This window comes from Bipolaris sorokiniana, assembly GCF_000338995.1.
Source record: "Bipolaris sorokiniana ND90Pr unplaced genomic scaffold COCSAscaffold_6, whole genome shotgun sequence".
Taxonomy (NCBI): domain Eukaryota; kingdom Fungi; phylum Ascomycota; class Dothideomycetes; order Pleosporales; family Pleosporaceae; genus Bipolaris; species Bipolaris sorokiniana.
Genome location: NW_006911900.1, coordinates 588570 through 612573, shown reverse-complemented (window position 1 = coordinate 612573; position 24004 = coordinate 588570). Strand labels below are relative to the sequence as shown.

At 51.8% G+C, this 24004-nt stretch overlaps 9 protein-coding genes across 9 annotated transcripts; 4 read left to right on the top strand and 5 right to left on the bottom strand.

The window, feature by feature from the left end:
- Positions 1-539: 539 nt before the first annotated feature.
- On the bottom strand, positions 540-2394 carry COCSADRAFT_314954 (uncharacterized protein). Its single transcript, XM_007701191.1, has 2 exons — positions 1831-2394; positions 540-1772 (listed from the first exon to the last, which is right to left on the bottom strand). Exons 1-2 carry the CDS (start codon positions 2172-2174, stop codon positions 824-826), a joined length of 1293 nt encoding a protein of 430 aa, XP_007699381.1. The 5' UTR covers positions 2175-2394; the 3' UTR covers positions 540-823.
- Positions 2395-3822: 1428 nt separating this feature from the next.
- On the top strand, positions 3823-4372 carry COCSADRAFT_355995 (uncharacterized protein; the record flags this gene model as incomplete). Its single annotated transcript, XM_007701190.1, has 1 exon — positions 3823-4372. A coding segment is annotated over one exon (396 nt), but the record flags the coding sequence as incomplete, so codon positions are not given.
- Positions 4373-6636: 2264 nt separating this feature from the next.
- COCSADRAFT_180833 (uncharacterized protein) lies at positions 6637-7295 on the bottom strand (the record flags this gene model as incomplete). Its single annotated transcript, XM_007701189.1, has 3 exons — positions 6919-7295; positions 6728-6860; positions 6637-6671 (listed from the first exon to the last, which is right to left on the bottom strand). The coding sequence occupies exons 1-3, from the start codon at positions 7045-7047 to the stop codon at positions 6637-6639; spliced, it is 297 nt and encodes a 98-aa protein (XP_007699379.1). The 5' UTR covers positions 7048-7295.
- A 4427-nt stretch (positions 7296-11722) lies between these two features.
- Positions 11723-12742, top strand: COCSADRAFT_115899 (uncharacterized protein). The gene is made up of 3 exons (XM_007701188.1): positions 11723-12331; positions 12384-12527; positions 12576-12742. Exons 1-3 carry the CDS (start codon positions 11756-11758, stop codon positions 12696-12698), a joined length of 843 nt encoding a protein of 280 aa, XP_007699378.1. The 5' UTR covers positions 11723-11755; the 3' UTR covers positions 12699-12742.
- Positions 12743-13272: 530 nt separating this feature from the next.
- COCSADRAFT_180831 (uncharacterized protein) lies at positions 13273-15442 on the bottom strand. The gene is made up of 4 exons (XM_007701187.1): positions 15157-15442; positions 14992-15096; positions 14131-14827; positions 13273-14029 (listed from the first exon to the last, which is right to left on the bottom strand). Exons 1-4 carry the CDS (start codon positions 15199-15201, stop codon positions 13533-13535), a joined length of 1344 nt encoding a protein of 447 aa, XP_007699377.1. The 5' UTR covers positions 15202-15442; the 3' UTR covers positions 13273-13532.
- Positions 15443-15911: 469 nt separating this feature from the next.
- On the bottom strand, positions 15912-18723 carry COCSADRAFT_36193 (uncharacterized protein). Its single transcript, XM_007700930.1, has 5 exons — positions 18620-18723; positions 18505-18573; positions 16376-18456; positions 16111-16318; positions 15912-16066 (listed from the first exon to the last, which is right to left on the bottom strand). Exons 1-4 carry the CDS (start codon positions 18633-18635, stop codon positions 16229-16231), a joined length of 2256 nt encoding a protein of 751 aa, XP_007699120.1. The 5' UTR covers positions 18636-18723; the 3' UTR covers positions 15912-16066; positions 16111-16228.
- A 127-nt stretch (positions 18724-18850) lies between these two features.
- COCSADRAFT_36192 (uncharacterized protein) lies at positions 18851-20059 on the top strand. Its single transcript, XM_007700929.1, has one exon. The coding sequence runs from the start codon at positions 18905-18907 to the stop codon at positions 19712-19714; it is 810 nt and encodes a 269-aa protein (XP_007699119.1). The 5' UTR covers positions 18851-18904; the 3' UTR covers positions 19715-20059.
- On the top strand, positions 20048-21522 carry COCSADRAFT_36191 (uncharacterized protein). The gene is made up of 4 exons (XM_007700928.1): positions 20048-20412; positions 20472-20487; positions 20564-20702; positions 20786-21522. Exons 1-4 carry the CDS (start codon positions 20243-20245, stop codon positions 21448-21450), a joined length of 990 nt encoding a protein of 329 aa, XP_007699118.1. The 5' UTR covers positions 20048-20242; the 3' UTR covers positions 21451-21522.
- On the bottom strand, positions 21516-23723 carry COCSADRAFT_36190 (uncharacterized protein). Its single transcript, XM_007700927.1, has 5 exons — positions 23539-23723; positions 23357-23484; positions 22925-23310; positions 22341-22871; positions 21516-22291 (listed from the first exon to the last, which is right to left on the bottom strand). Exons 2-5 carry the CDS (start codon positions 23468-23470, stop codon positions 21667-21669), a joined length of 1656 nt encoding a protein of 551 aa, XP_007699117.1. The 5' UTR covers positions 23471-23484; positions 23539-23723; the 3' UTR covers positions 21516-21666.
- Positions 23724-24004: the final 281 nt, after the last annotated feature.

The following is a 24004-nucleotide window of genomic DNA, read 5'->3' as shown; positions in this document are numbered from 1 at the left end:
ATACCTCCCTCCGCCATCACTCGCCCTTCCGAATGATCAAACAAAACTTATCTGCGGGGAACATGGACTGTCCGCCCTCCTTGTTTCGAGACTTGACGTTGCCGAGACCTGCCAGATAGCCTACCACTCCCCCAGAACCCCAGGCTCTCGCATACACACCCTAACCCGGCCCCCCTACCCCACGAATGATTCTCCCTGCTTGCATCACCGGGCTCCTCTATCACGTCACCCACATGCAAATCTTCCTCGTCCATAACATAATATCTCGTAATCGCAAATTGAAATCTACTGTACACAGCTGCACTACACTAGAGTTTGCTTTCAGGTTTCAATTAGGCGCTAAGCTAAGCAACTACCCTCTACTCATCTCGACCTCTCCCCGCACTGCCAACATGCACACCCCTCCGCCCCCACTCCCTCCAAACCTGCCCGCGAGCTAGCATCCAAAAGTGAGGCAGACCCGGGGGCGTATACAAGATTGCGAACCGCCTGGCGCGGTTTCGCGGGGTATTGAATCCGGCAAAAACAACTGGGAAATAAGTGAACAAGATGAAGTAGAAGAAGAAAATAGGTAGAACAAGTACAAGTAGATAAGCTACAAAAGAAATGTCTATTTGCCCGTGGTGTTAGGGAAATCGTAATATGCCACAGGCTCCACCCTACAAAAAGGGTCTTGTGTGTGTGCGCCCTTGTCTAATTAATCTCATCGCTTGCTGACCGTGAAAAAATGATGAAATGCAAGAGAGGTGGGGAAAAAAAAGTGAAAAGCAGAGAATGCTGACCGAAAACGCCGATGCCATGCTAGTTGGAGTTGAGAGTGGGTTTAGTTGCGATTCGAGAGGTCTTCACCGGCTAATGACGCCGTTGCGGAGTTATTACCGGAAGAGAAGCCGCTGTTGCTCGGGCCATTGAGCAGATCTTGCACCGCAACCTTGGGTACTTGCGGAACCGGCAATTTGCGCTGCGCACCCTCTGGCTTGGAAATAATGTCCCCAATACGAAGTCCCGACGACTGGCTCGGCACGTACGGTTGGTCACGCTCCGTCGACGGCTCCATGGGCGCAAGCGCTGGCACAAAGTTTTGGTTGAGGCTGAGATGACGTAGATGTGGTAGCTGGAGATCACTGAAGCCGTGGGGCCGTAATCTTGGCGAGTGTGCAGGGGTTGCGAGAGGCGTGTGGTCTGGAGTCGGGCTGCAAGAATCATGCGAAAATGTTGGTGATGGCGGGGCAGTCGACGACGGAGAGCCTGGTCTCGACTTCTTTGTCATCCTGTGCGAGTACGGGTCGTCATCCTCGTGTGAATGCGATCTTGACATGGGCTGCGATGAGTAGGCATATTGAGAGAGGCCTGGCAGTCGGTTGGCATAAGGGTGGTACCCGCTGGTAAGGTGATGTCTGCTCGAGTGGGGCATGTGTCCAGGACGTTGCTCCAGTCTTGACGCAGCATCGGCAAGGAGATCCATGGGGCGAGCAAGACCGCTGGGGCTGCTGCTGTTGCTCAGACCGCCCTGGTGGTATGCGGCCAGGTCGTTGCTCATACCAGGAGAGTAGTTTGAGAAGGAGTGGGGTGGCGAGACGTTGGGAGAGCCTAGTTGAGAGCCTGGTGCGCTGCGAGAAATGGGCTTTGTTGGAGGAGGCATCATATGTGCAAGGTTAGATCCGGGCTCCATGAGACCCGCCTGTACAGCGGCAACGGCAGCTTGGTGGGCAGCGGCATGTTGCTGGCCTTTGCCTCGCCGCGAGTTTGGATTGTTGTGTATCCTGGAGTGTCTGTGTGGCGGGGTTAGTTGGTGTGCAGGCAAAAAAAGAAGCTTGGTGGAAGACATACCGAGTGAGTTCGTCAGAGCGAGAAAATCTCTTTGTGCATCCAGGGAAAGTGCAGGCGTGTGGCTTCTCTCCAGTGTGGGTTCGAATGTGGCGAGTCTGGTGCTCCAGACGGTGGAAGGCCTTGTCGCAGAGAGGGCACTTGTAAGGCCTAGGAAGATCCTGTCGGGGCTCCTCTGTCTGTTGCGGGGCGTTCTGGAGAAGAGGCGCCATGAGGCTGACGGTGGCAGCGGCCATAGAGGCGGTGGGTGCAGAGGTAGGTGGTGGTTGTTGTTGCTGTTGGTTCTGGGAGGCTGTTTCGGGGTTGAGCAGGTTGGCGAAACCTGTCGAGGCAGAGTTGGATTGCATGTGACCGGAGGGGAAAGTTTGGGGGGAAGGGGGACGGATGGGGGGCTCGGATATATGTATGGATCAAACTAGGCGGGCGGCGTGTGGGGGTCGACTGATGGCCGTCAGGGCTGTCTGTGCTTACGCGGGCGAGGATATGCCGGAGCTCGCGCAGAAAGAAACGCGGTGCGCCAGTGCGCCTTGGCTACTTTTCGGGGGGGGGAGGGGGCGCTCGAGTCGTGGAGACGTATCAAGAAATGCGGGTCCTCACGCACACTTGCGTGATGACTTGCGGAGGGCAGCGTGCAGCGGGTGCAGGGTGTAGCTGGAGCGGCGGCCTTTTCGGTGTCGCAGTCGCTTTGGGCGATCCCTTGGGGGTCGTGGGAGAGGACGGGTGAGATTATGAGCGATGCAATGGCACCGTGGCTAGCGGCACCTGCCTTGGTCTGGTCGTTCAGCAACTATGGATGTGGAGCGTCGATTTTTTGGTTGAGTCCGGCGACGTAATTTGCATTTGTGAGAATTCTGCATGCGAAATTTTGCAGCGGTGAGTGTCGGCGAACGCACTGCGGTCGCCAGTCGCGACAAGGTGAGGCTGTGGTTGGAGTGTGCAGCGAGTACCAGCGGACGGCCGGGGTCCCCAAGCAGGTGTACAGTGGCTGCGCGGGTATACGGGTCGACAGAGAGGCCGTCAAGTCAAATGATGCAACGTTGCTGGTGGGGTTGCGTGGTGGTGGTGACTCTTCTAGAGACTGCCGTGGTGTACATGCGTGCGTAAGTGCAGTGGTCGTGGGGATGTGGCTATGCACTCCCAGGCTGGGGCAGAGATAAGGGTGGCCTTTGTATGGGGAGGTTTCTGGAGACCGGAGACGTCACCACCATCACCTGGGGGCTTTGGTGTGTTCCCATGCCATTCCCATGGTCCCATCAGATCGTATCGTATCGTATCGTATCATATCGTGCAATGCAGACAGACACGCTCGTCGAGCGCCTCCCGAGCTGCTGCCCTATTCTTGCCCTCTTCCTCCCTCTGGACGTGAGACGAGAGAGCCCACAGCCACCCCCGACGCCGTGAGCGTCTAAGCAGCCAAAACACCAGCACCTGCATCTCCGCCCACCCACTGCCCGACGAGGCACTGTCACTGGCTCCCACTGCCAGCGACATTGCATTGTCATCTCGGCAGACTTCGGTGTTGCACTATTCAGACTCGTGGGATGCGTACAACTCTCGAGTGGTTTCGCGCATGACCACCCTCATTGGCCGCATGACATGGCCAATAATGCTTCCCAACACGCACACAATTTACCCACTGGCTGTCAGTTGTGTTGCACCACAGCCGTCGGGGGCTGGCGCTGCTCTGTTTTGATTTCATCACTGTGGGGGATCCAGACCTGGGGTCACGGCGAGGGCGAACAATCCTATCGAGCCACCATGTCGTTGCCAACCTGTCCGTTCCTATGTACACTGCATACACGTCGCGCAGCATCGCGACATCACTCGCAGCTGGCTGCACGCACACGCACCAAGGGCTCGAGCACCGTGCCACCAAGCCGACTTTGTTCTACCCTCCACTACGGCCCGCCTTCTGTGCATCGTCCCGGACACTCAGGTGAAGGTTGAGTCGGTAGACCAACGTAGGGCGATCTCTGCCGACCATGTATCCTGAAATCACCCGATAATGCTCCCGGGTCCATCGACACAGACACAGACACATGCACATGCAGCCTCGTCTTCATCAGTCAGCTTCGTCCGAGGCTCGCCCTGTACAAACGCAAAGGGGGCTGCCCATGTCGTATAGGCCCATGTCGGACGAGCAAGCCATTTCCGCATAACCCACTGTTGGCTATCTTCAGCTCGAGCCCTTGCGCACCCCAGTCGTCGGCGCTGCCCCTGTGCTTGGCTCCTGAGCAGATCGTGGGGACTTTTGCCCTGCGACGGACCGGCTGTCCCGAGCTGGATGACGTTCACGGCCTCGGTAAGAAAGCCCTTTATGTGAATCGCAATCACGCGGCGTCTTTGCTTCATATGCACCATTGTTTGCACTTTATTCCACCGCGGACCTGAGCACTGATACACCACATTAATTCTGCATAGTCACCCTGGCTCCGCTATTCTTATCTGATGTTCGAGAAATTTTTGAGTGCAGCTAGTCCCTCAATAGCTCGCCCCGCTTTGGGGTTACTTCCTCCGAGCATACGCCTATGCCGAGCCGACAGAAAAATTCGCACGCCAATACCGTAGTGTAGTAGGGGACCAACTCCTGATCATGGAACGTGGCATCGGAGAATCTCGGAAACCCCATCGCTGACAGCAATGGGGCTCCGCTGAAGTGCTGCGTTGGTGGCGTCTTATTAGCCCCAACTCTTTCGTGCTATGCAAGGTACGCCTTCGTCGAAGCTTTCATGGAAGCACTGTCCCCTCCGACGTCACATCCCCAGCCCCGAAATTTCGATTATGCCGGCGTTTTCCATGTCCCGTTTCAGACAACATGGGCATTACCCTCCAAGTCTGCGATACAGTTTCATAGCATGTACGTTTGCGGGGTGCTTTTGGCAGTCCGCATCCATGTGCGACAGCCGCCCAATGTCGGAACCCCGTAGCCGCCAAAAGTCGGGTCCTTGCACCAACAACAATCGGCTCGGCCAGGCGGAATCATCACTTCTCCCAGAGTGCAACCACCATCTCTTCACCCGCCCCGGTCTGCAATCGTCATCTATCGTGACATGGACATGGTATGTCTCTTGTCTAGAACCTTCAGGGTCTCAATCAGTCCCCAGTGATGTAATGGTGGACTGTCTGGTCAAAAAGAGTAGGTTATGCGTCAAACACCGACATGGCCGATGATGCCGGCTGATCCACGGTTAAGCTCTCTGGGGCCCCGCACCGTTGGTTGTGGCTCATTGATCGAGATGAGGCAGTGGCTTTCAGGGGCTCTCGCACAAAGATATTGCCACCAATTCAACCAAAGAGACTTTCGTCGCCTAAACTCACCGTAATGAGTCATGTCCCTGGCCTCCGGGCATGAAGATCTGCTCGCACAACCAACACGCGACAGTAAAAACTTCAAAAGACAAGCCAAGCGTTTAGTGGCGACTCGACCACAGAGAGAGTGGAGCGTCTGACGAATATCGCACAGCCTTGGGCCAAACACACATCACAGACCCTTCAGAACCTCAAAAACACCCACTTTACACATACGCACAATACGTCAATCCTAGATGAGAACCAGGGCAGTCTTCTCACAGTTTGCACAACGATCGTCCACGAGACGCGCAACCTTACGTCAACTGACCCCCCACGTATCCCTTCTAAAGGCTGGTGATATCCACAGCACGCTCTTCCTTGCTGTCTGCACAAATATGCTTGTCATCACAAGTCACACCGTCACCGTCCTCTCCCCTCATTGATCTGCACAGATTTCTTAGTAGGACGCCCTGAGCATAGGCCGCGGGGAACAGCTAGTCCGCCGATCTGCCTTAAGTTCTAGGAAGGTTTGCGCCGGGATCATCGTCACCACCTCCAGACCTGGGAGAAGCTCAATTCGCATCGAGTCGAATGGGAAACATTTATGTACACCTACTACATATCTATGTGGGCGTAGGTGTAAGTTTGAGTTACGGAAGCATGATGCCGGACGGAACTTGCCAGATCTGTTTGTTGAATACGTTTCGTTGAGTCACTCTGTCAGGTGAGCAACGCAAGCTTTCGTAACTCGCGTCTGCAACGGAAGGCGCACACAACACAAACTTGCATGTGCTCTCCGGCTGGCTTCACTATAGCCTAGTCCATCCAATCAATGTATGTGTGTTGAGCCGCTTGAAGCGATATCAGTTTCTGCAACACGGTATGCTTACTGGATGCTACATTATACCGCCATATGTTCGAGAAGAGTAAGCATATTTACGACAGAATACGGTTGGTCTCATGACAAGAAACATATGAGAAACTCAGTGTTAAGTGGGGACATACGGCTACGTATTGGTCCATGGTAGTTTGGCGCCCCCGGAGACTAACATGTACAGCCAAAGTCTGTCCTCGCTACTGCACAGTAATTTGGAATTCTGACACTGTACGCATAACCCCACAGGATAAGCATTAGCATCTTCTTGCGGTGTTGAATAACCATATTGGGTAATTTTCTTTTCCATACAATATCACGCGCATCTCATCCATGGCCCACTGCCATGTGGTTATTCATCACACGCTACATTTATGCGGGGTTGCATCTCATTGAAAATAGCTTCATTCATGGTTGCAACGAAATGCGCAATTATGATGGTAAACTAGTACCATGGGTTTTATTGGTACCACTGCCAAGCCTGTCGATACTTTTTCCCAGCTACAGTAAGTATAGTTGTACAGCCGACGCTCTGCTTGTATCCGCTTCCCGGGTCTCTGCCTTCATCTTGTATTCGTACACGTCCTCGTATCTGCCGCTTTGCGCGAGTCTCATGATTTTTTTTCATCGTCATTGACATGCTTCTATTCGCATGGCCCGCTCAAAAAGTCTAGTGCAGCTATGTCCGGAAGTATCAGTATGTGGTCATTGCAGATACGAAAGGTATGGACGTACCTAGGTTTTCACCAATACTACACGCGCCCGCTGTGCATGAAGTCACAGCGCCGAAAAAGGGACCGCATAAGCAGTCATCGTCTGTGTTGGGATCGCAGCCCGCTACTACTGCTGCCTCGTTCCAGCAGTTCATCTGCAGATCATTGTCAGTAACACATCCAGTTATTGTATCATAGTAGTCGACGACTTACGGGACATGCTCCTGCACTTGCAACACCTGCACCAACTCCAGCATCTTGTCTCCGCGATAGAGGGGGAGACATTGGTGAAGCGATGACACTAGTTGCTGCTAAGCAAACGATTGGGATTTCGATGCGCATCTTTGGAACAAGGTGTATTTTTTTTGGTTTACAGTAACGACTGTAGGGACAAGATTCAGAGTAGATGTACAAAGAACGAACGCTTTTGGGGTTTGCGAGTAATGCACACACCAGTAGTAGTTTTCCTAGAATCAACCGATCCGCGCCCCCGTCCTTATATCATACCCATAGTAGATAGAACTGGAAGTGTTGGCATGTGTACTGTTAATTGAAGGGGGGATGGTTCGGAGGCGATTCATGTCATGCGCAGACCTCTTTGCCATGTTTCAGCATCTTCTGATGCACCCTGGGTTACAGACAGCGGCTGGGCGAAACAAGACTCTCCGCCGTGGGTGCCTTAAACCGCAATGTTGCACAATACAATATACGCTATCATCAAAGTATCCAAGATACCGAAGAGTGCAAGGCATTAAATCCAATAACCAGGTTCTTGGCTCTTGCCTTTTTGTCTCCCAAGCGCGATGATAAGGAAAAGAGAGAATTAGGAGTCGTTACTTGAACACTATAAGGATTCAGATTTTATCGATTCACCCGTGTTATCCGGTCTTCTACTACTCTTTTCGTCGCGACATGTCGCATCTTCTCTCCCGCCGCGCGTAGTCCGTGAAATGCCTTGTTGCCTCGGTTTGGACTACGTAGCACGGTCGAGGACGAAATTACACTTCAGCCAAAAAGGAAATAAAACTAGCTAACATGGACGCGTAACCATCTATCTTCCTATAAGAAAGCAAAAAAGCAAAAAAATAATGAACCCTACTATATCATCCATCTTACTACCCTTCTAGAAAAATCGCCATAATTACAAAGAAATCCTCACCACAACTCCCCCATTTCCCGTCCGCCCCGTCCGCCCCGTCCCCACAATTTCCAGTCTCCACTTTTCCACTACACTACACAACATCAATCCCCTCCCCCATCCCCATCTCTCCCAAGCCCTTTCAGCACAGCCACTTAACAAGGGCTCAAAAGAAGGCCCGCGTTTGACACCCCGTGGGCCCAATAAGACACATCTGACGCGCGCCTGACAGCTCGCCGAACCCAGGCCCCAAGTTTCAACTAAATTGCCCAGCGTACACACCCGTCAGACACAACCATAAAGCGCGCTCAGCCAGCCACACCCCTCTCCTTCCGCTCTTGCAGCGAATCAACACCCAAAACGCGGTTCCTGCAACAGTTTTGAACATACCGTAGGACATATCTTGAGCAAGCTTCCTAATACAGATGTTTATGCCGATAGAGGCGGGGTTCGCTGTTGCTGGTGGTTTGTGCCTCAGAGAGCGGCAAAGTGTTTGAGGCGTTCGTTTCAGACGGGCTGGGCTGGGTGGAGTGGAGGGGGTGGAGGAGGTTTCCCACTTTGCTGACTTGATTTGCGTGCTTTGATTCCACGTGCGCGGCATGCGTGTGTATACGTGGGACTGGGTCGGTTTGGCCACGCGGGGACTGGGACCAGGGGAGGGGAGGGTAAGTGGACGCGGGAAGGGGGATGGGGAATGGAGGAGGGCAGAAAGGGCTGTTCTGGGTTAGGAGGAGGGAAAGGCGTGAAACTGGGTGTTCTTGGTGGGTGTTTTGTAGTTGTGTGGTGTAGATGGGAGGGTAAGGGTGTTGGCGGTGTTGAAGCGAACGGGTTTGCTTGGGAACATGTAGAGTTGAATGTAGTAGTGGTCAAGGAGCGATTCGAGGTGATAGGATCAGGAGGTGTGTATGAGGCCTGCTCATTATGTGCTATCGATGTTTTTTAGGTGACTGAATAGCATTAGGTAGTAATGTTGCACTATTCATCGGATCGTATCTTGGCTATTTATTCCGCTTTATCGTTACTCGTCTTTCTTGTTTGGTTGCTTCGTTTCTCTGCAGCTTCAGAGCGTCCAATACTGATAGCGTGTCATCCTTATCTTTGTCATGCATAACTTACTGATTGACCTGAGAAAACTTTTAGTCAATTTAGAAGCAGGTGTTTATTATACAAAATGAGGTTCTTCAATGTGTAGTCTAATGCATCGTGTGAGGTGCTACTACTACACTAGAAACTGACGATCACGTGATCACAACTTAAGTACATAGTCAGATTTCGGACCCTGCCTCAACACCACTCATGCTCTCTCACGATCGGCACTCAAGACTACACCTTAAAACAGCCCCGCAAACTCCAAATCCGAATGAAAAGCTAATCATGGCGGCAATCACAGCCTCGTCTGCGGCTAGGTCTGCCTCGGGTTGTGAGGCTGAATTCAAGCGCCACCAGCTGACACAGCCCCGCTGGAGCCTTCTCTGTTCGAACTCACTCTGTCTCCCACCGCTACTGTCGTTTTCGGTTGCGACAGACAATGACTGAGAATGTCGGATCCTTTATCCATCACTGCCAGCATAATCACGCTCATACACGTCTCCGTCCAAGTGACTGTACTGATCAACCAGTTCTGCAATGAGGCGAGCGCTGTGGATACGACGCTCGCTGGCCTTCTCGGCGATGTTGAAGGGTTCAAGCGAGTACTCGAGTCTATGAAGGAGACTATTAACCAGGACGAAATCAAATCAAACTTGCAATCCACCGGACATACAGGCAGCCATTGGAAAAACCTCGCCCGCTCGTTGAACGACGGCATCGACACCTTGAAGAAGCTACACGACCTCCTGGACGGTGTCAACAAGAAGACATCACTGCTTGATACTCAACGGAAGCTAATCCGACTGAAGAGCGCTTCTGGACAAATTGCGCAATATCGGGACCAGATCCAATCTTCTCACACTGCACTTCAGCTTTCGCTTAGCACAATCATCCTGTAAGTCAGCATAGCCCTTGGCGTTTTTCTAACTACTATCGTGGTTTCCCACAAGAGTGCCCACCAAGATCCTGCTCTTCCATATATCTTTTTTCCCCCACTAATCAACCTCTAGTTGGAATCAGGTAACCTTTCAGAAATCGACTGAAAAGATACCGGATAAGATTGTTCCAACACTGGACAAACTCTACGATGAATTCCGCTCATTTGGCACCCTTCTTAATGCGAAAATCGAGAGATTGCAACTCGTAGTTGTAGATCTGAATGATCCGGATGACTACAAACTCCAATACATGACCAATCTACGGGAGTGTGTTCGATCAGCCGCCGACGTTGTGTCAACCGCATCAACAAACTTCAACGTAGATTCAAACGACAAGATTCCCGGTAGATGTGGCTCTGATTTTGGCGACATCTTTGTCAAAGATGCAAACGAACCTATGCTGCGCTGGTTCGCCTCAAATACCGTATATGAATACGAGGATGTGGAAGCTCCCATACCCACCCCTCCCGACGCTAGCACTGGCGATGCATTGACTGAGTACCACTCAGATACTGACTCAGATATCGAGAACGATATGATTAGATCTTTGTTCAAAGAAGGCAAGAAACGCCAAGGGCAGGGTGACTTGACGGGTGCGGTTCGTCGTTTCCAGAACTGCTTAACGAGGTTTTCTTCAAACGCGAGTTATGCATCACTTACAACAGCACAAATCTTGACGGTTTGCGGCGTGTCAAAGGTCGAACTGCTGGAGAATATCACCGATTGCTATCGCGCACTGGGCTTATGGACCGAAGCAAAAGCAACAATGGGGGTGAAATTACAGATCACCGAGCAACAAGTTGGTAAAAAAGACGCACTCTATTTGAAGGATACTATGAAGCTTGTCGAGATTATGATGGAGAACCAAGACTATGTTGACGCTCACCTCCAAGCTCGTCGGTCCCTGCGAGGATTCAAGAAACTAGGTGAACAAGGGCAGACGGATTACGAAAGCTGTTTGGAATTCTTGATAAAGATATGCCAACTGGAAGGCAAAGAAGATGAGGAAGAGGCCTATGCAGCTTTACTTTCAGGCCATGCAAAGGGTATGCAGCGTTCGACTTCAAAGTCCCAGTCCGCCGAATTTGATCCAGATATCATTCAGCCACAACTTCCATCAATCCTGGACTTACAGGTTGAGCCAAATATTGCTATTAGCGCGACGAAACAGATGGACAAAACAATGCTACAACCGCATGAGCCTGTAGAAGAGAATCTTCCACACGCGGAAACCGACATCATAGCGTTTGGGGGTGAGGACAACCGACTACTTCATCCCAAGAAACGTGTCGAATCCCCCCTCCCACATTTGAGGCCTCATTCCTCAGAAACAACATCTATGGAAGCAAAAGGCAATAGAAGTAGGAAGCTGGATCAAGAGCGCTCAAGTTTCTCACAGATCCAACCTCCTACACTCGACACAATCGAAGATCTCAAAAGAATGGACCCGGGCACACCGTGGGAGGGTCCCTCGGTACCACCCTCGCCTTCAGCTAGTATATTTAACACTGATTTGGGATTTCACACGCTTTCAGATCCAGATAATCCGGGCTACATTGGAAGGGGATGGCGTGATGTGTCAACATCTGGGGAAAATTCACCGATACGACATGATGCGTCGGATTCAAGCATGAGAGATCAAAAAAACACTGGCCAAGGGTTCATAGGAAGACTACTAGCAAGATCTTACGCCGCGTTCAAAGGTGACAAAACGGGCCGACGTGCTGTAGCAAGTTCTTCCCAGACCTTTTCGAGGGTTCGGAAGCCGAGAACCAATACCCCATCCCTTGTCTCGGATGCATATCCCTACGTTACCCCCAGTATAGAAAGTTGGGCTTTAAGTGTCCCCTTACATGCAGCATCAAACGATGGATCGATCTATTCTATGTCGCCATCTTTTGAGGGGTGGGACGCATACCCACATGCCAGTACAACACCCGGGGGTAAAATTCCTCCAGGATATCCGGATCAGACGCGTTGTCCTACTTGCCATATTTCTTTCTCAGACATGTCACTCGATGCTGCATGGCTTCATGAAGCTAGCTGTAGAGAAGGGATGTATGGTGCTGCCGATTTGCAGCGGCAGGATCAAGAAGAGCAAAACTGGGACCGAACAAGTTTGATTTATGGCCTGCCCAGTTCTTCAGCACAACCTACACCAGCTGGTTCTATACGGAGAAAGATATTATTGCTTGGAGATACGCAGTGTGCCAAAAAATGCCTTGCCCGCTCATGGACGTCGGGCCCAAACTCAATTCCATTCTCAGCAGCGTCTCCAAGGGTAGATATCTGGAAGAAAAACATCAATATCGAAGGCCGTCAGATTGATTTTGATGTATGGGAAATCAGGCCTGAGGCAATATACGCAAGATTGCTTCCTCATTCCCCTAGCAACACCCATATGCTGTTGATCTGTGTCGACATCAACGAGCCTAGTGAATTCAAATACACAGCGTCTGGGGTATGTCCAACTGTAAATTTTGCGCTGAAGGGGTCATGAATAACAATTGCAGTTGAACATAGAAGCCCGACGAGATCTTCCTAGTGTGCCAACAATACTTGTCGGATGCAGTAAATACCCCTCCCTAGTCATACCAACGAGCGAACACAAGAAATATAAGAAACTCCCACACCTGGAGACCGTGTCTTCTAACTACGTAAGCTGGGCATATTATTTATGAGATAAAGACTGACCACGTACTCAGGGTGACAGTTTGGCAGCGAGCATAGGTGCGCTGGCATATTTTGATATATCAAAACCCGACAACCAAGGCCCATCGGATCTGTTTGACTTTATTGGAGGATATATGTTGAGACATACAACATAATAAGAAGTGATATGCCGAAAAGATGTTCTTGCAGAGGGAGAGATCGATATCGGGCTCTGAATTGGTATCATGTTGTCCATACATCCTTCCAAATCCATATGAGGGAAGGTGGAACCTTATTTGCGACGGCACGTAGGGATATGGGATAATCGTCGTCTTGTCTAGGCCACGCAGCGTAAATGGCACATCCGTGAAAAGAGTACCCACCACATGAATGAGGTGAGCGCAAGGAAGATCAGAGAAGCGTGTTCGAAGTTGGCGCAATGCAGGCAAGAATGCCTTGGTTCATTCTGCTACTAAGCACTCCGTGTTCACGATGCAGGGACCAATAAGGAATTGAGTTCTTGAATGATCATAGCGCAACCCAAGCTTATGGGCTACTATGTCCTTCAAACCCTCGAAACAGTGAGAAAAGGAAGGTTAATTGGGCGATGAAACGGGTAGTCAGAGCAGGGAATGGTGTCTAAGACACACAGTTCATAAAAAGGAGACCTGCTAAGATTGACACCATACGATTTTTGGGCCCTGGTATCCAGAAAATTGAACGAATAGTGATATTTTGGAGGCCAGGGATGAAGTTGGCCCACATGTGTCCATAGCTGAACACAAACGAAGTTACTTGCATTCCTCATATCACTCGACCTATTAGACGGTAAAATATGACATACAAGAAATATACCCACTTAGCGTCTTCTGACACGATTTACCCCACGTTCCCAAAGACAGAACTCATTGAAACCACAACTACATCAAACCACACCATACATGTCTCAAAATAAGCACTGCAAAAAAAAACATGAATCATATTTCTACTTTTCAACTCCCAACACCAATTTAAATCTTCACACCCTCCAAAATCGGCCTCGCCTCCTCAGACTGCCACCACCCATCCTTACCACCAGGGAAACTAAACTTCTCCATACTTTCAGGCTTCATCTCAACCGAATACCCGGGATCCATAGGCGTAACATAGTACCCATTCTCAATCCTACTCGGGTGGAAAAAGTGCTCGTGCAAATGATCCACATACTCAAGCACACTCTTCTTGCCGCTCACCACCACATAATCAATCGTAGAAAGGTGCTGTGTGTACTCTGGCAGACCCACGCCACCAGAGTGCGGTACAATGGGGATGTTGAACTTGGCAGCCATGAGGAGCACGGCGATGACCTCGTTTACGCCACCGAGACGGCACGCGTCGATTTGGCAAATGTCGATTGCGCCCGAGGCGAGGAACTGCTTGAACATGACGCGGTTTTGGCACATCTCACCGGTGGCGACGCCGATGTTGTAGGGTTTGAGGGCTTCGCGGATGGCTTTGTGGCCGAGGACTGGATTCCATTAGTTTGTCATTCCTTTCCTAAGAAAAGTAGATAGGAAAAGGAAAAGGAAAAGGAGAAGGAAAAAGGTGGACTGGGGAGGGGGAACATACCATCATCAGGACTCGTCGGCTCCTCAATAAACCACGGCTTAAACTCCTTCATCTCCTTCATATACTCAATCGCCTCGGGCACACTCCACACCTGATTCGCATCAACCATGAGCACGTTTCCGCGGTCAAACCCGATAATCTCGCGCGCGATGCTCAGACGCTGTTTATCCTGCGCAATATCACTTCCCACCTTGAGCTTAAAATGCCTGTACCCCTTCGACAGCGTGTCCTGGAGCAGACTCCGCATCTTGTCCTCGCCGTAGCCCAGCCAGCCCGCAGACGTGGTGTAGGCGGGTACGGCGCGGCTGTCGAGGGCTTCCTGGAGGCGTTCTTTCTTGCCTGCTTCAGCTTTTGTGAGGATTTCGAGAGCTTCAGCTGGGGTTAGGGCGTCGGTTATGTAGCGGAAGTCGATTAGGTCGACGATTTGCTGCGGCGTCATATCTGCGACTATGCGCCAGACGGGCTTCCCGAGAGATTTAGCCCAGAGATCCCAGATGGCGTTTACGACGGCGCCGAGGGCGAGGTGGATGACGCCTTTTTCGGGGCCGATCCAGCGAAGTTGGGAGTCATTGACCAGATGGCGCCATGTCTTGCCCCAGTTGGCGACGAGGGAGTCGAGAGTGTGGCCTTTGATGCGGTCTGCTAGGTGGGTGATGGCGGTGCATACAATCTCATTTCCACGGCCGATTGTGAAAGTCTTGGTGTTTGGTTAGAAATATGTCGTGGTTCAGGCGTTCTGTTGTGAGAAATAGTGTCTTTTACGCTCAGGGACTGTGCTGAAGCACAATGTCCACTGTGCCAATGGTTCTACAAATCCAATTCCTCTATACAGTTGATTGGAAAGCAAAATCTCTGACTCACCATGCCATGACCTTTGAACTCTGAGTCGGTGTGCAAGATGCAGTAAGCTGAAGAGTAATCTCCAGCGGCATTCATAGCATCGGAGCCAGTCTTGTCGAGGGATGTCTATATCGTCATGAGCCTCCCAATCCCTAACATAAGCCCTAAAGTGTATATAAGACTTACCGGAAACCGCACGTCCTTCGTCTCAACACCTGTAATTGTAACCATGGCGGTGATGTGTCCTGTGATTCTGATTCGGAATGTCTTCGGAACGCAGCGTGATACCCCGCAAAGTCTGTTTAGTAACTAAACTGCCTTCGACAACTGATCAAAATTGAAAAAGAGAGGAAAAGTGAAGAGACTGATGAAGAAAAGTGTCCCTTTCTATACTGGAGGAGAACAGATCTAGACTTCTATTTGACTAGCAAGTCATCCACGCGACTACCCATCCACCTCAACTATCGTGACAATGCCGTAGCGCAACCCCACTTGCCCCTCGTCATTCGTGGAAGAACTAGGCCACGCCACTACTTGGGGCTGGCAAAAACCGGGGCTTTTACAACCGCTCCGATGCGGATCCCGATAATTTATTTACCTCGCATCTAAGTATTTCCAGCACTCGTGCGAGTGGATGGAACCCTGGTCGACATGCACAGAGAAACGCCTCATAAATGCTTCGCGTCTAGGCAAGAAGCTTGAGTTTGACAACGCATTACCAGGCTGGAACGACGCTGTCGTATACTGCAACAACAGCATCGTGTCTCCAAGGAATAGAAGAATTGCATGAATCACAGCTTATGTGCAACCTACCTTTCATCACGGAATCTTGGCCTTACAGCGATGAGAGGAGGCAGGGGCCCCCGGATATCACCGTCAGCCTGAGAGTACCGGGCTCACCAGGCACCCCAGTCCTACCCTGAGCATAGCGGAAGCGAGGTCATCAGTATATGGGCTCCAATTACAACAGGTGTAGGGATTGCAATGAGCCTGTCTGTTAATAATGCACCAACCGAAAATGACTGGACAGACCTGACTTGAGACTCCATTCTCTCCATATATCCATTAATTACACTTCGTATCGTGATGCAAGATCCAAGGACCCTACAACGCGTCAATAGCTAACCAAGGCAAGATCGCCTAGATACTCACTCGCCCGAATCATGGGAACGCTCAAGCCACTGTGGGCTTTCAATTGAGCATGCGGTAAAACCCGACCTTAAACGACAATGCTACTTTAGATGCATAGGCAAGAAGCCTACTTGATCCCCCTCTTTTCAGTCTCACTGTAGTAGATGACCATGCGCCAAAGCTTCTTGACCAGAGCTTCTGCTTCTTCATCGAGGGCCTAGACTGGTTGTTAGCAACACGTTATGCCGCACATTGAGGTAGCAAGAACTCTTACCACTTCCAGATTCTCCACCAAAGGCTGTGGTGCGCCTCTGCTCTTCAAGTGTTCAACAATAGCATCGACAAGCATTTCTTCTTGAACGCCCATAATCTCAAGAACCTTGTTGGCAGCCCATTCTTTAATATCCTTGTTGATGTTCTTCTCAGGCAAGTGCTCCCAAGAGACGGCCCAATTCCAGAGGCCTTCCTTGTCGTTAGGAATGTCACGTGCAAGTTGTCGCTGAGCTTCCTCAATCTCTTCTTGGGTAAGATTGGCGCGAACAGCAGCATCGAAGTTGATGGGGATAAGTGTTCGCTTCTTGGAACCGGGTTGGTCGGTGAGATCTTCATCCTCGAGAAGATTTTCGACGTCGGCGGCGGTGCGACGGGGAGCAGCAGTCTGTTCGAGCTTCTTGGCAGCTGCACCGAGAGAAATCTTGAAATGTGCTGGCTCGCGTTGCTCCTCCCTGCGCATCAGTTCCTCGCCTTGCTCTTCCAGGAAAGCATCGGCTTGACCACGAGCATGGTCTTGCTGTCGCTTCTGGGCCGCCATTTCGCGTCGCTCCTGGTCTCGATCGATGGCGTCTTCCTTAGCTTCGAGGCCACGAACCTTCTCGCGCTCACGGATCCAATCGCTGTGATCGCGGTAGTATAAATCGCGCCTGGAAGCTGCTTCTTGGTCGTCATCAAACTCCCGGAGTTGCTTAGACTGTGCGACACGAGCCTTCTCACGCTCAGCATCCATATTCTTGAAGTAGTCGTTGGTACGATCAAGCGAGGCCACAGTACGGCGTTCTGTGTTGAGCCATCGATGAAGCTGCTTCTTGTACGCTTCTTCAGCTTCGTCGTTACGCTTCTTTTGACGGCGGCGCTCAAGTTCAGAGTCGCTGGCGGAATCATCGTCATCTTCCCGGGAAACATAGACGCCATTGTTCACGGCACCGCCATTCACAAAGTTGACGCCAGCTTGATAGTCGCGAGGGAATTGCGATCCCTTGGGTCCGCTGGGGGCACCCTGAACACCTCGTTCTGCCCTTGGACCCAATGGTACACCGTTAGCATTCCCAGGTCCACTAGGGGCAGAGGATGGTGGCGTTGCGCGCCGACCACTGCGGCGACGTTCTTCGGCCTCGAGCTCCTCTTCCCTCCGTAGACGGTCGCGGTCGCGCTGGTTGGAACGGTCGCGGAAGGCGGCTATCTCGGCGGCGACCACCTCGCGCATTTCGGCTGGAATGTCTGCAAGCTCGTCCTCTCCAGTAGCGAGGTTAACAAACGCAACTTCGACATCCTCGCCATCTTGTGTCGGCGCGTCTTGCATGACTGTATCGCTTGCGTAATCCATGTTGGGCGCATTGGGCGGGTTGAAGAAGCTTGCGAGGACCGAGGAAAGGGCTTCCTTTGCGCTATCAAGGCGGAACTGAACTGTAGCCTCATCTTCGTTTCGAGTCTTGCTCCATTCTTCGGCATATTTGATCGAGGCATCGTCAACCATAATGTGCAACTTGGTAGTCTCGACCTCTTCCTCTTCGCCATCCTCTTTCTTTGCCGCGCCTCCGGGCTTTTGGCGCTTTGTGGGTACACGGATATCTTTGAAGATCTCTGCCGCTGTTTCCAAGCTCTGCGCGTCGGCAAATTCTGCGAAACCGAATGTCTGGGGCTTGTTGTTGGCATCGGTTGCCCTCGTCCACCGGACCAGTTTTCCTGCCGTCTCTAGAATGCGCTCCATGCCCTCATCACCTCCAACGCCATCCGGGATGTTGCCAACAAAAATGGTCCTGGCAATTTCCTCACGAGTGGGTGGATTAACGGGTTGAGGTCCATCTCGGCGATCGCCATCTCTGTCCATACCAAGCCCACGACGAGTGGGTGGTGCTGCATTATCTCTGCGGCCGCCTACTGGGCTGTCGGCCGCGCCAGGACGACCTCCTTGTGTTCCCAGGCGGATGACGGGCGCGTTGAAGTTGAAGTTTGGCATGCTTGCGGGTGGCTGCCAGCCGGATGGAAGGGCGCGGGATCCGTTTGCTGTTGGGGGCATCTGAGCGTTTGCGACACCTGGCGGAGGTGCTACACCAGGGGGAGCTGCAGCGCCTGGAGGACCTGCACTTTGTCAGCGTGAGTTTGAATTGATTGAGCCATTTTACACACCCATTCCAGGAGGGGCCATGCCAGGCGGAGCTCCTGCATAGCCTGGAGGTCCATTGTAGCCCGGAGCACCTGCGCATGTTAGTTGTTTCCGCGATGCAGGAATGTGCGAACGTACCAGGGTAACCGTACATGTTGAATGAAGACGCAGTTGCAGAGCCTAACAGAATATAAAAGTCAGAAAGACGGTACTCGCAAAGGGTATTCGTGTGAAGGTGACACTTTGGCGAGAGGTTGGCGAGCGAGCGAGAGCACGTCGCGGACGAGATTTGGAGCTGCAAAGGCGCTCGGACCTCACCGAACCTCCGAAGAATTTGGGACTTGCGTTTGCGACGTGCATCATCTGCATGCTCGACCCCCGCGAATCCGCAATTGAATCTTGTCGCGCACCACAACGTCGAAAATGGCTTCGAAATGCCTCGGCGAGCTGATGCTTCGTCCGTCTTCCATAGCCCGCATGCCACATGCGCACATGGGCAAGCAGACATGGCCATGGATATGTCACCGCGGCTTCTCCCACACCCCAACTCGACTGGCACAATCGACGAGGAACGATGACAATGACCAAAGCTACGCATCTGAAGGAGAATCAAAAAGACCAATGATCCGCTACATCTCTGAACAAGCGGCTACAGAAGCGCAATCACAGCCACAAGCCCAGTCACAGCCCACCCAAGACGAAACCACGCGAACAATCGATTCTCTCTTCAGCGGTATGCCCACCAACCGGACTCCACCACCATATATGCAACAAAACGCCGCACCACCATCGAAGAACAAACGTGTATTCGGTGCCGAGTTCTCAAACGCAACCCGCTCGCGACCTTCTCGCCCACCGGGCCTAGCCTTTGACTCCATGGCGCTGCCCGACTCGATGCTGAACCCCAACTTGTCCAACAAGCCTTCTGATGCATCCAGCCTAGCCGTACAGCAAGAAGAAACGTTCTCCTCCTACCCGCGCCTTAACCCAACATACGGACGCACAGTGGAGCTGGATGCGAGCCGCGGACGAGATATTGTGCGGGGAATTGGCATGCTGGGCAGTCTAGTGGCGCGCAACAAAGTCAAAGCCGACTTCAATAGACAGAGGTTTCACGAACGAGGGGGCTTAAAACGAAAGAGGTTGGCGTCAGAGAGGTGGAGGGCGAGGTTTAAGCAAGGCTTCAGGGACATCACTGGACGAGTCACTGAGCTGACGAGGAAGGGATGGTAGATGTCCGAGCGCATACGACGCAGGAGCCAGAAGATGCGCCATGTATGACTTAGGTACGAAGTTCACAGACTGTATTATAACAGTATTTGCATGTGCCTGCATAGGGGTCTCGAAATCTCAAAGGCATGTGGTGCGGGTACCATCTTACATTAGATTCCACGCACACCATTTACAGCTGATTTTCTCTACACGCTGTCTTGTACCACTTCTTCACCCTGTCAGGTGCACTGGATCATATATGCAATGGAAATAATCCAACCGTACCAAACCCATGATTGGATCCCCTAACCACTGCGGAGTTGGCCCGGAGGTCTTGAGCCGCCGCGGGAAGACAGCCGCGCACAGGCCATCCAACCATGAACCCAACCATGTCCTCAAGTTGACACGGCGCATCTTGAACCACACCCCGTAGCTGCCCTCGTGCGCAGCGCAATGTACCCCCAATAACCAGTCTGTCACCAAACATCGAAACGTCTTCGCAATAGCAACAATCGCATCGTTAAGAACCAGAAAAAAAAGAAAAGCAGAATGCCACCCAAATTGTCCAAGAGACCCTGGCTCCCAGCCGTGGCTCTCTTCTCCTTCTTCAGCACGCTTGCGACGGCATTGAGCGGCCAGGAGCCGCTGGGCACTCTGGAAGAACAACGCGGATATAATCCCGGCGAGCCAATTCCAGTCAGCTGTCTGAATCGCACCATGTAAGTCGAGTTGTGTTGCAAACAAACAACAGAACATGCGCTGATACTTTCCTCCCCAGAGAAACAGGTGAACATGTACGTCTCCAGCCATACCCACGCTGCAGCAATCACACCTCGAAGAAAAGAGAAAAACTAACCAAAGCAAAAACAGATCACAGACGCAGCCGGCCACTTACAATACATACCCTTCCCCGTCTGCAACGAAACCGGTCGCCCCCTCGAACTCTTCTTTGGCGTCGAAAAAGACGTGAACTGCACAATAGACTTTGTAACTGATGAATTCTTCCATCGTACGTCCTTATTCCCTCCCTCCTTCCCCCCGTTCAAACCCCACAAAAACCCTTCTAATCCGTAACTAACCTCCTGGGTACAGTCCTCGAATTCTACATCCACAACGACGCCCCCCTCTCCTGCCGCATCCCCTCGAAGCCCCTCCCCCCCTCGGTCCTCGCAACCCAATACATCGTCTCGGACAGCTCAACCCAAGAAGGCGCACTTGGATCTCAATCCTCTTCTTACACGCCGCTCGTCGTCGCACTAGCAGGAACCCTGCAACTCTCGCACTTACACGTGGGTAATTATCTGAATCTACTAGTCCACGCGGTCCCGAAACAGAGTAGTCCTGGAACGATCGATGCGGCGACGGCGTATAGTGTGAGTAGTCATACGCGGAATACGAAGATTACGATTGGGGATAGTTTGCCGTTGGTGTTTGCGGTTAGGTGGTATCCGAGTACGACGTTGCCGCCGGGGTGGAGTGGGTATGGGGGCCATATTTATACGAGTACGTTGGTGTATTGTTTCCTGAGTGCTGTAGCGAGTGCAGCAGTTTGTGTAGTTTACTTTAGAGGCGTAGAGTTGCCTAGGAGGCTTAAGAGGTATGCGACAGATAGGATGAATGGGGGTGGAAGAGGGTTCGGCAATGGAGGGAGTGGGTATGGGCTGCCTGTTGCGAACGCTAGGGATGGTGCTCCAAGCATGGGTAGTGGTTATGGCTTGGGAGGATATGGTTACAGAGGTGGAAAGAGAGCCGACTAAAAACACTTACCAAACAGTCATACAAAACATAGAATTCACACATCAGTCCATAAAGGCAAAATGTATCCATGTTCATATTTATTCATTCGTATATCATGATGCTGTGGCTATCTAGGGATGCTCCAGGCGCTTACATACTACATACTGATTTGCCCTTTTTCAGGAAATCCTCCAGCCGTTACAGCCGTGCCTCTACCATCACATGCATTTCGTCATTTACAGGGCAGACTTCTTCTTGAACGCATTAATGAGCCCGCTGGTGCTGGCATCGTGAGCAGTCGACTCCTTGTCGTCATCAAGCTCAGCCTGGATCTTCTTGGCCAGCGACTTGCCAAGCTCAACACCCCACTGGTCGAAGCTGTTGATGTTCCAGATGGCACCCTCGGTGAAGGTAAGGTGCTCATAGTAGACAATCAAGGCACCCAGGGTAGCCGGTGTGATCTTGTCTGCCAGGATCGAAGTAGTTGGGCGGTTACCAAGGAACGTCTTGTGGGCGACAAGCTCTTCTGGTGCTCCTTCAGCCTTGACCTCATCTGGTGTCTTGCCGACCATGAGGGCCTCGGCCTGGGCGAAGAAGTTGGAAGCAAGCATCTTCTGGTGCTTGTTGTTGTCAACGGGGTTGTGGCTCTTGGCAGCCAGGATGAAGTCGGTTGGGATAAGCTTCGTGCCCTGGTGAAGGAGCTGGTAGAACGAGTGCTGTGCGTTGGTGGCGGGTTCACCAAACAGAATGGGGCCGGTGGTATACTTGACGTAGTCACCGCTGCGGGTGATGGCTTTTCCATTTGACTCCATGGAAAGTTGCTGGAGGTAGGCAGGGAACCTGTGCATGTACTGGTCGAATCTAGACCACAGTTAGAATACACATCACCTGATCAATGTCACAAACTTACGGAGAGACAAGATGTGTCTGGGCACCGAAGAAGTCAGAGTACCATACACTGAGCAGACCACCGATGACGGGAATGTTTTGCTCAAGAGGGGCCTCCTTGAAGTGCTTGTCCATGGCATGGGCACCAGCAAGGAGTTGGTGGAAGTTGTCGAAGCCAATGTAGAGGGCAACACTCAAACCAATGGCACTCCAGACACTGTAACGTCCACCAACCCAGTCAGAGAAGCCAAACATGTTCTTCTTGTCAATACCAAACTTGGTAACTTCTGCCTCGTTGGTAGAGAGAGCGACAAAGTGCTTGGCAATGTCCTCTTGCTTTGCGCTGTCCAAGAACCATCGTTTGGCAGTGTTGGCGTTGGTGACGGTCTCAGCGGTGGTGAAAGTCTTGGAAGCAATGAGGAAGAGGGTGGTCTCGGGGTTGGAGTCCTTGAGGGCCTCTGCGATGTGTGTGCCGTCAATGTTGGAGACGAAGTGAATCTTGAGGTCGCGCTTAGCGTAGGCCTTGAGGGCTTCTGAGACCATAACGGGGCCACTGTTCCATGTTAGTGACGCCAATCGAAGCTCTGTAACGCAACGGCAACATACAGGTCAGATCCACCAATACCAATGTTGATGATGGTGTCAATCTTCTTGCCAGTGTATCCCTTCCACTCGCCGCTGCGAACTTGCTCGCTGAACTCCTTCATGTGGTCGAGAACGCTGTTGACATCTTCGACAACGCTCTGGCCTTCGACCTTCATCTCCTGGTTGGAGACGTTGCGGAGCGCAACATGGTAGACAGCACGGTTCTCAGTGAAGTTGATCTTCTCACCGGCGAACATGTCATCACGGAGCTTCTCGAAACCAGACTCCTTTGCAAGCTCGACGAGCAGCTTCAGGGTCTCCTCTGTGATGAAGTTCTTGGAGAAGTCAAACAGAATCTCAGAGTTCTCGGCATCGTTCTTAAAGGTACGGCTGAATTTCTCGAAGCGCTACGAGGGATTAGACAGTGGATGCATCGGGTTGTCGGTGTCTTACCTGGGGGTCCTTCTTGAAGTACTCCTTGAGTACAATGTCCTTTCCAAGCTTCTGGTGGTGATCCTGAAGCGCAGACCAGGCGCTGAGGTCCGAGGCTTGTGCGAAGCCAGGCATGTTGAGCTACAGGGCTGGAAAGGTGGGGTGAGTATGGAATGACGTATATGGGACTGGTGTATACGAACTATCAAAGTTTTCCACGGTGAACAGTCGGATATTAGGAGGGGTCAATTACAAGAGGGAGAGACGAGTGAAGATTTGCAAGTAGAGTTGATGAGGTGATTGTTAGTGTTTTGGCTGAAAGGTAGGAGAATTGTCAAGGGCGCGCGCGGCCGAGACCCCCGCTTGCGTCAGAGCTTCGTTGAGAGGGGCACCACTTTTACCAGCATTCGGAAGCCGGCCAGCAGCTCTCCCGTTGGCTCTAGCCTTACCAAGCCGATGAGTAAGGTGTGTCTCATGGGCGCTACGGCTATGCACATGGGTGAGTTATTATGCACCATTGGGGGCATGTGATTCAATGGGGATATCGTCTTGATTTGCTTTGCCTGAATGTAGGCATGTCTCATACAAATGCTGCCTCAAGCGCCATACCGTTGCTCCCGAACCCAAAAAAGCATCAAAGAGCGCTGAGAAGCCACCAATCAATATGCA

What these genes read in the sequence shown, in the direction of transcription:
- COCSADRAFT_314954 (XM_007701191.1), bottom strand. Translation starts at nt 2,174, where the DNA reads ATGCAATCCAACTCTGCCTCGACAGGTTTCGCCAACCTGCTCAACCCC. An exon ending in CGCTCTGACGAACTCACTCG is followed by an intron (nt 1,773 to 1,830) that starts GTATGTCTTCCA and finishes CCCGCCACACAG; the next exon opens with ACACTCCAGGATACACAACA.
- COCSADRAFT_115899 (XM_007701188.1), top strand. Translation starts at nt 11,756, where the DNA reads ATGTCGCCATCTTTTGAGGGGTGGGACGCATACCCACATGCCAGTACA. An exon ending in TCAAATACACAGCGTCTGGG is followed by an intron (nt 12,332 to 12,383) that starts GTATGTCCAACT and finishes TAACAATTGCAG; the next exon opens with TTGAACATAGAAGCCCGACG. An exon ending in AGACCGTGTCTTCTAACTAC is followed by an intron (nt 12,528 to 12,575) that starts GTAAGCTGGGCA and finishes CCACGTACTCAG; the next exon opens with GGTGACAGTTTGGCAGCGAG.
- COCSADRAFT_180831 (XM_007701187.1), bottom strand. Translation starts at nt 15,201, where the DNA reads ATGGTTACAATTACAGGTGTTGAGACGAAGGACGTGCGGTTTCCG. An exon ending in AGTTCAAAGGTCATGGCATG is followed by an intron (nt 14,828 to 14,991) that starts GTGAGTCAGAGA and finishes CCAAACACCAAG; the next exon opens with ACTTTCACAATCGGCCGTGG. An exon ending in GCCGACGAGTCCTGATGATG is followed by an intron (nt 14,030 to 14,130) that starts GTATGTTCCCCC and finishes AATGGAATCCAG; the next exon opens with TCCTCGGCCACAAAGCCATC.
- COCSADRAFT_36193 (XM_007700930.1), bottom strand. An exon ending in CATGGCCCCTCCTGGAATGG is followed by an intron (nt 18,457 to 18,504) that starts GTGTGTAAAATG and finishes GACAAAGTGCAG; the next exon opens with GTCCTCCAGGCGCTGCAGCT. An exon ending in TGGTGGAGAATCTGGAAGTG is followed by an intron (nt 16,319 to 16,375) that starts GTAAGAGTTCTT and finishes CAACCAGTCTAG; the next exon opens with GCCCTCGATGAAGAAGCAGA.
- COCSADRAFT_36192 (XM_007700929.1), top strand. Translation starts at nt 18,905, where the DNA reads ATGGCTTCGAAATGCCTCGGCGAGCTGATGCTTCGTCCGTCTTCCATA.
- COCSADRAFT_36191 (XM_007700928.1), top strand. Translation starts at nt 20,243, where the DNA reads ATGCCACCCAAATTGTCCAAGAGACCCTGGCTCCCAGCCGTGGCTCTC. An exon ending in AACTGATGAATTCTTCCATC is followed by an intron (nt 20,703 to 20,785) that starts GTACGTCCTTAT and finishes TCCTGGGTACAG; the next exon opens with TCCTCGAATTCTACATCCAC.
- COCSADRAFT_36190 (XM_007700927.1), bottom strand. Translation starts at nt 23,470, where the DNA reads ATGCCTGGCTTCGCACAAGCCTCGGACCTCAGCGCCTGGTCTGCGCTT. An exon ending in ACTTCAAGAAGGACCCCCAG is followed by an intron (nt 23,311 to 23,356) that starts GTAAGACACCGA and finishes AATCCCTCGTAG; the next exon opens with CGCTTCGAGAAATTCAGCCG. An exon ending in CAGACACATCTTGTCTCTCC is followed by an intron (nt 22,292 to 22,340) that starts GTAAGTTTGTGA and finishes ACTGTGGTCTAG; the next exon opens with ATTCGACCAGTACATGCACA.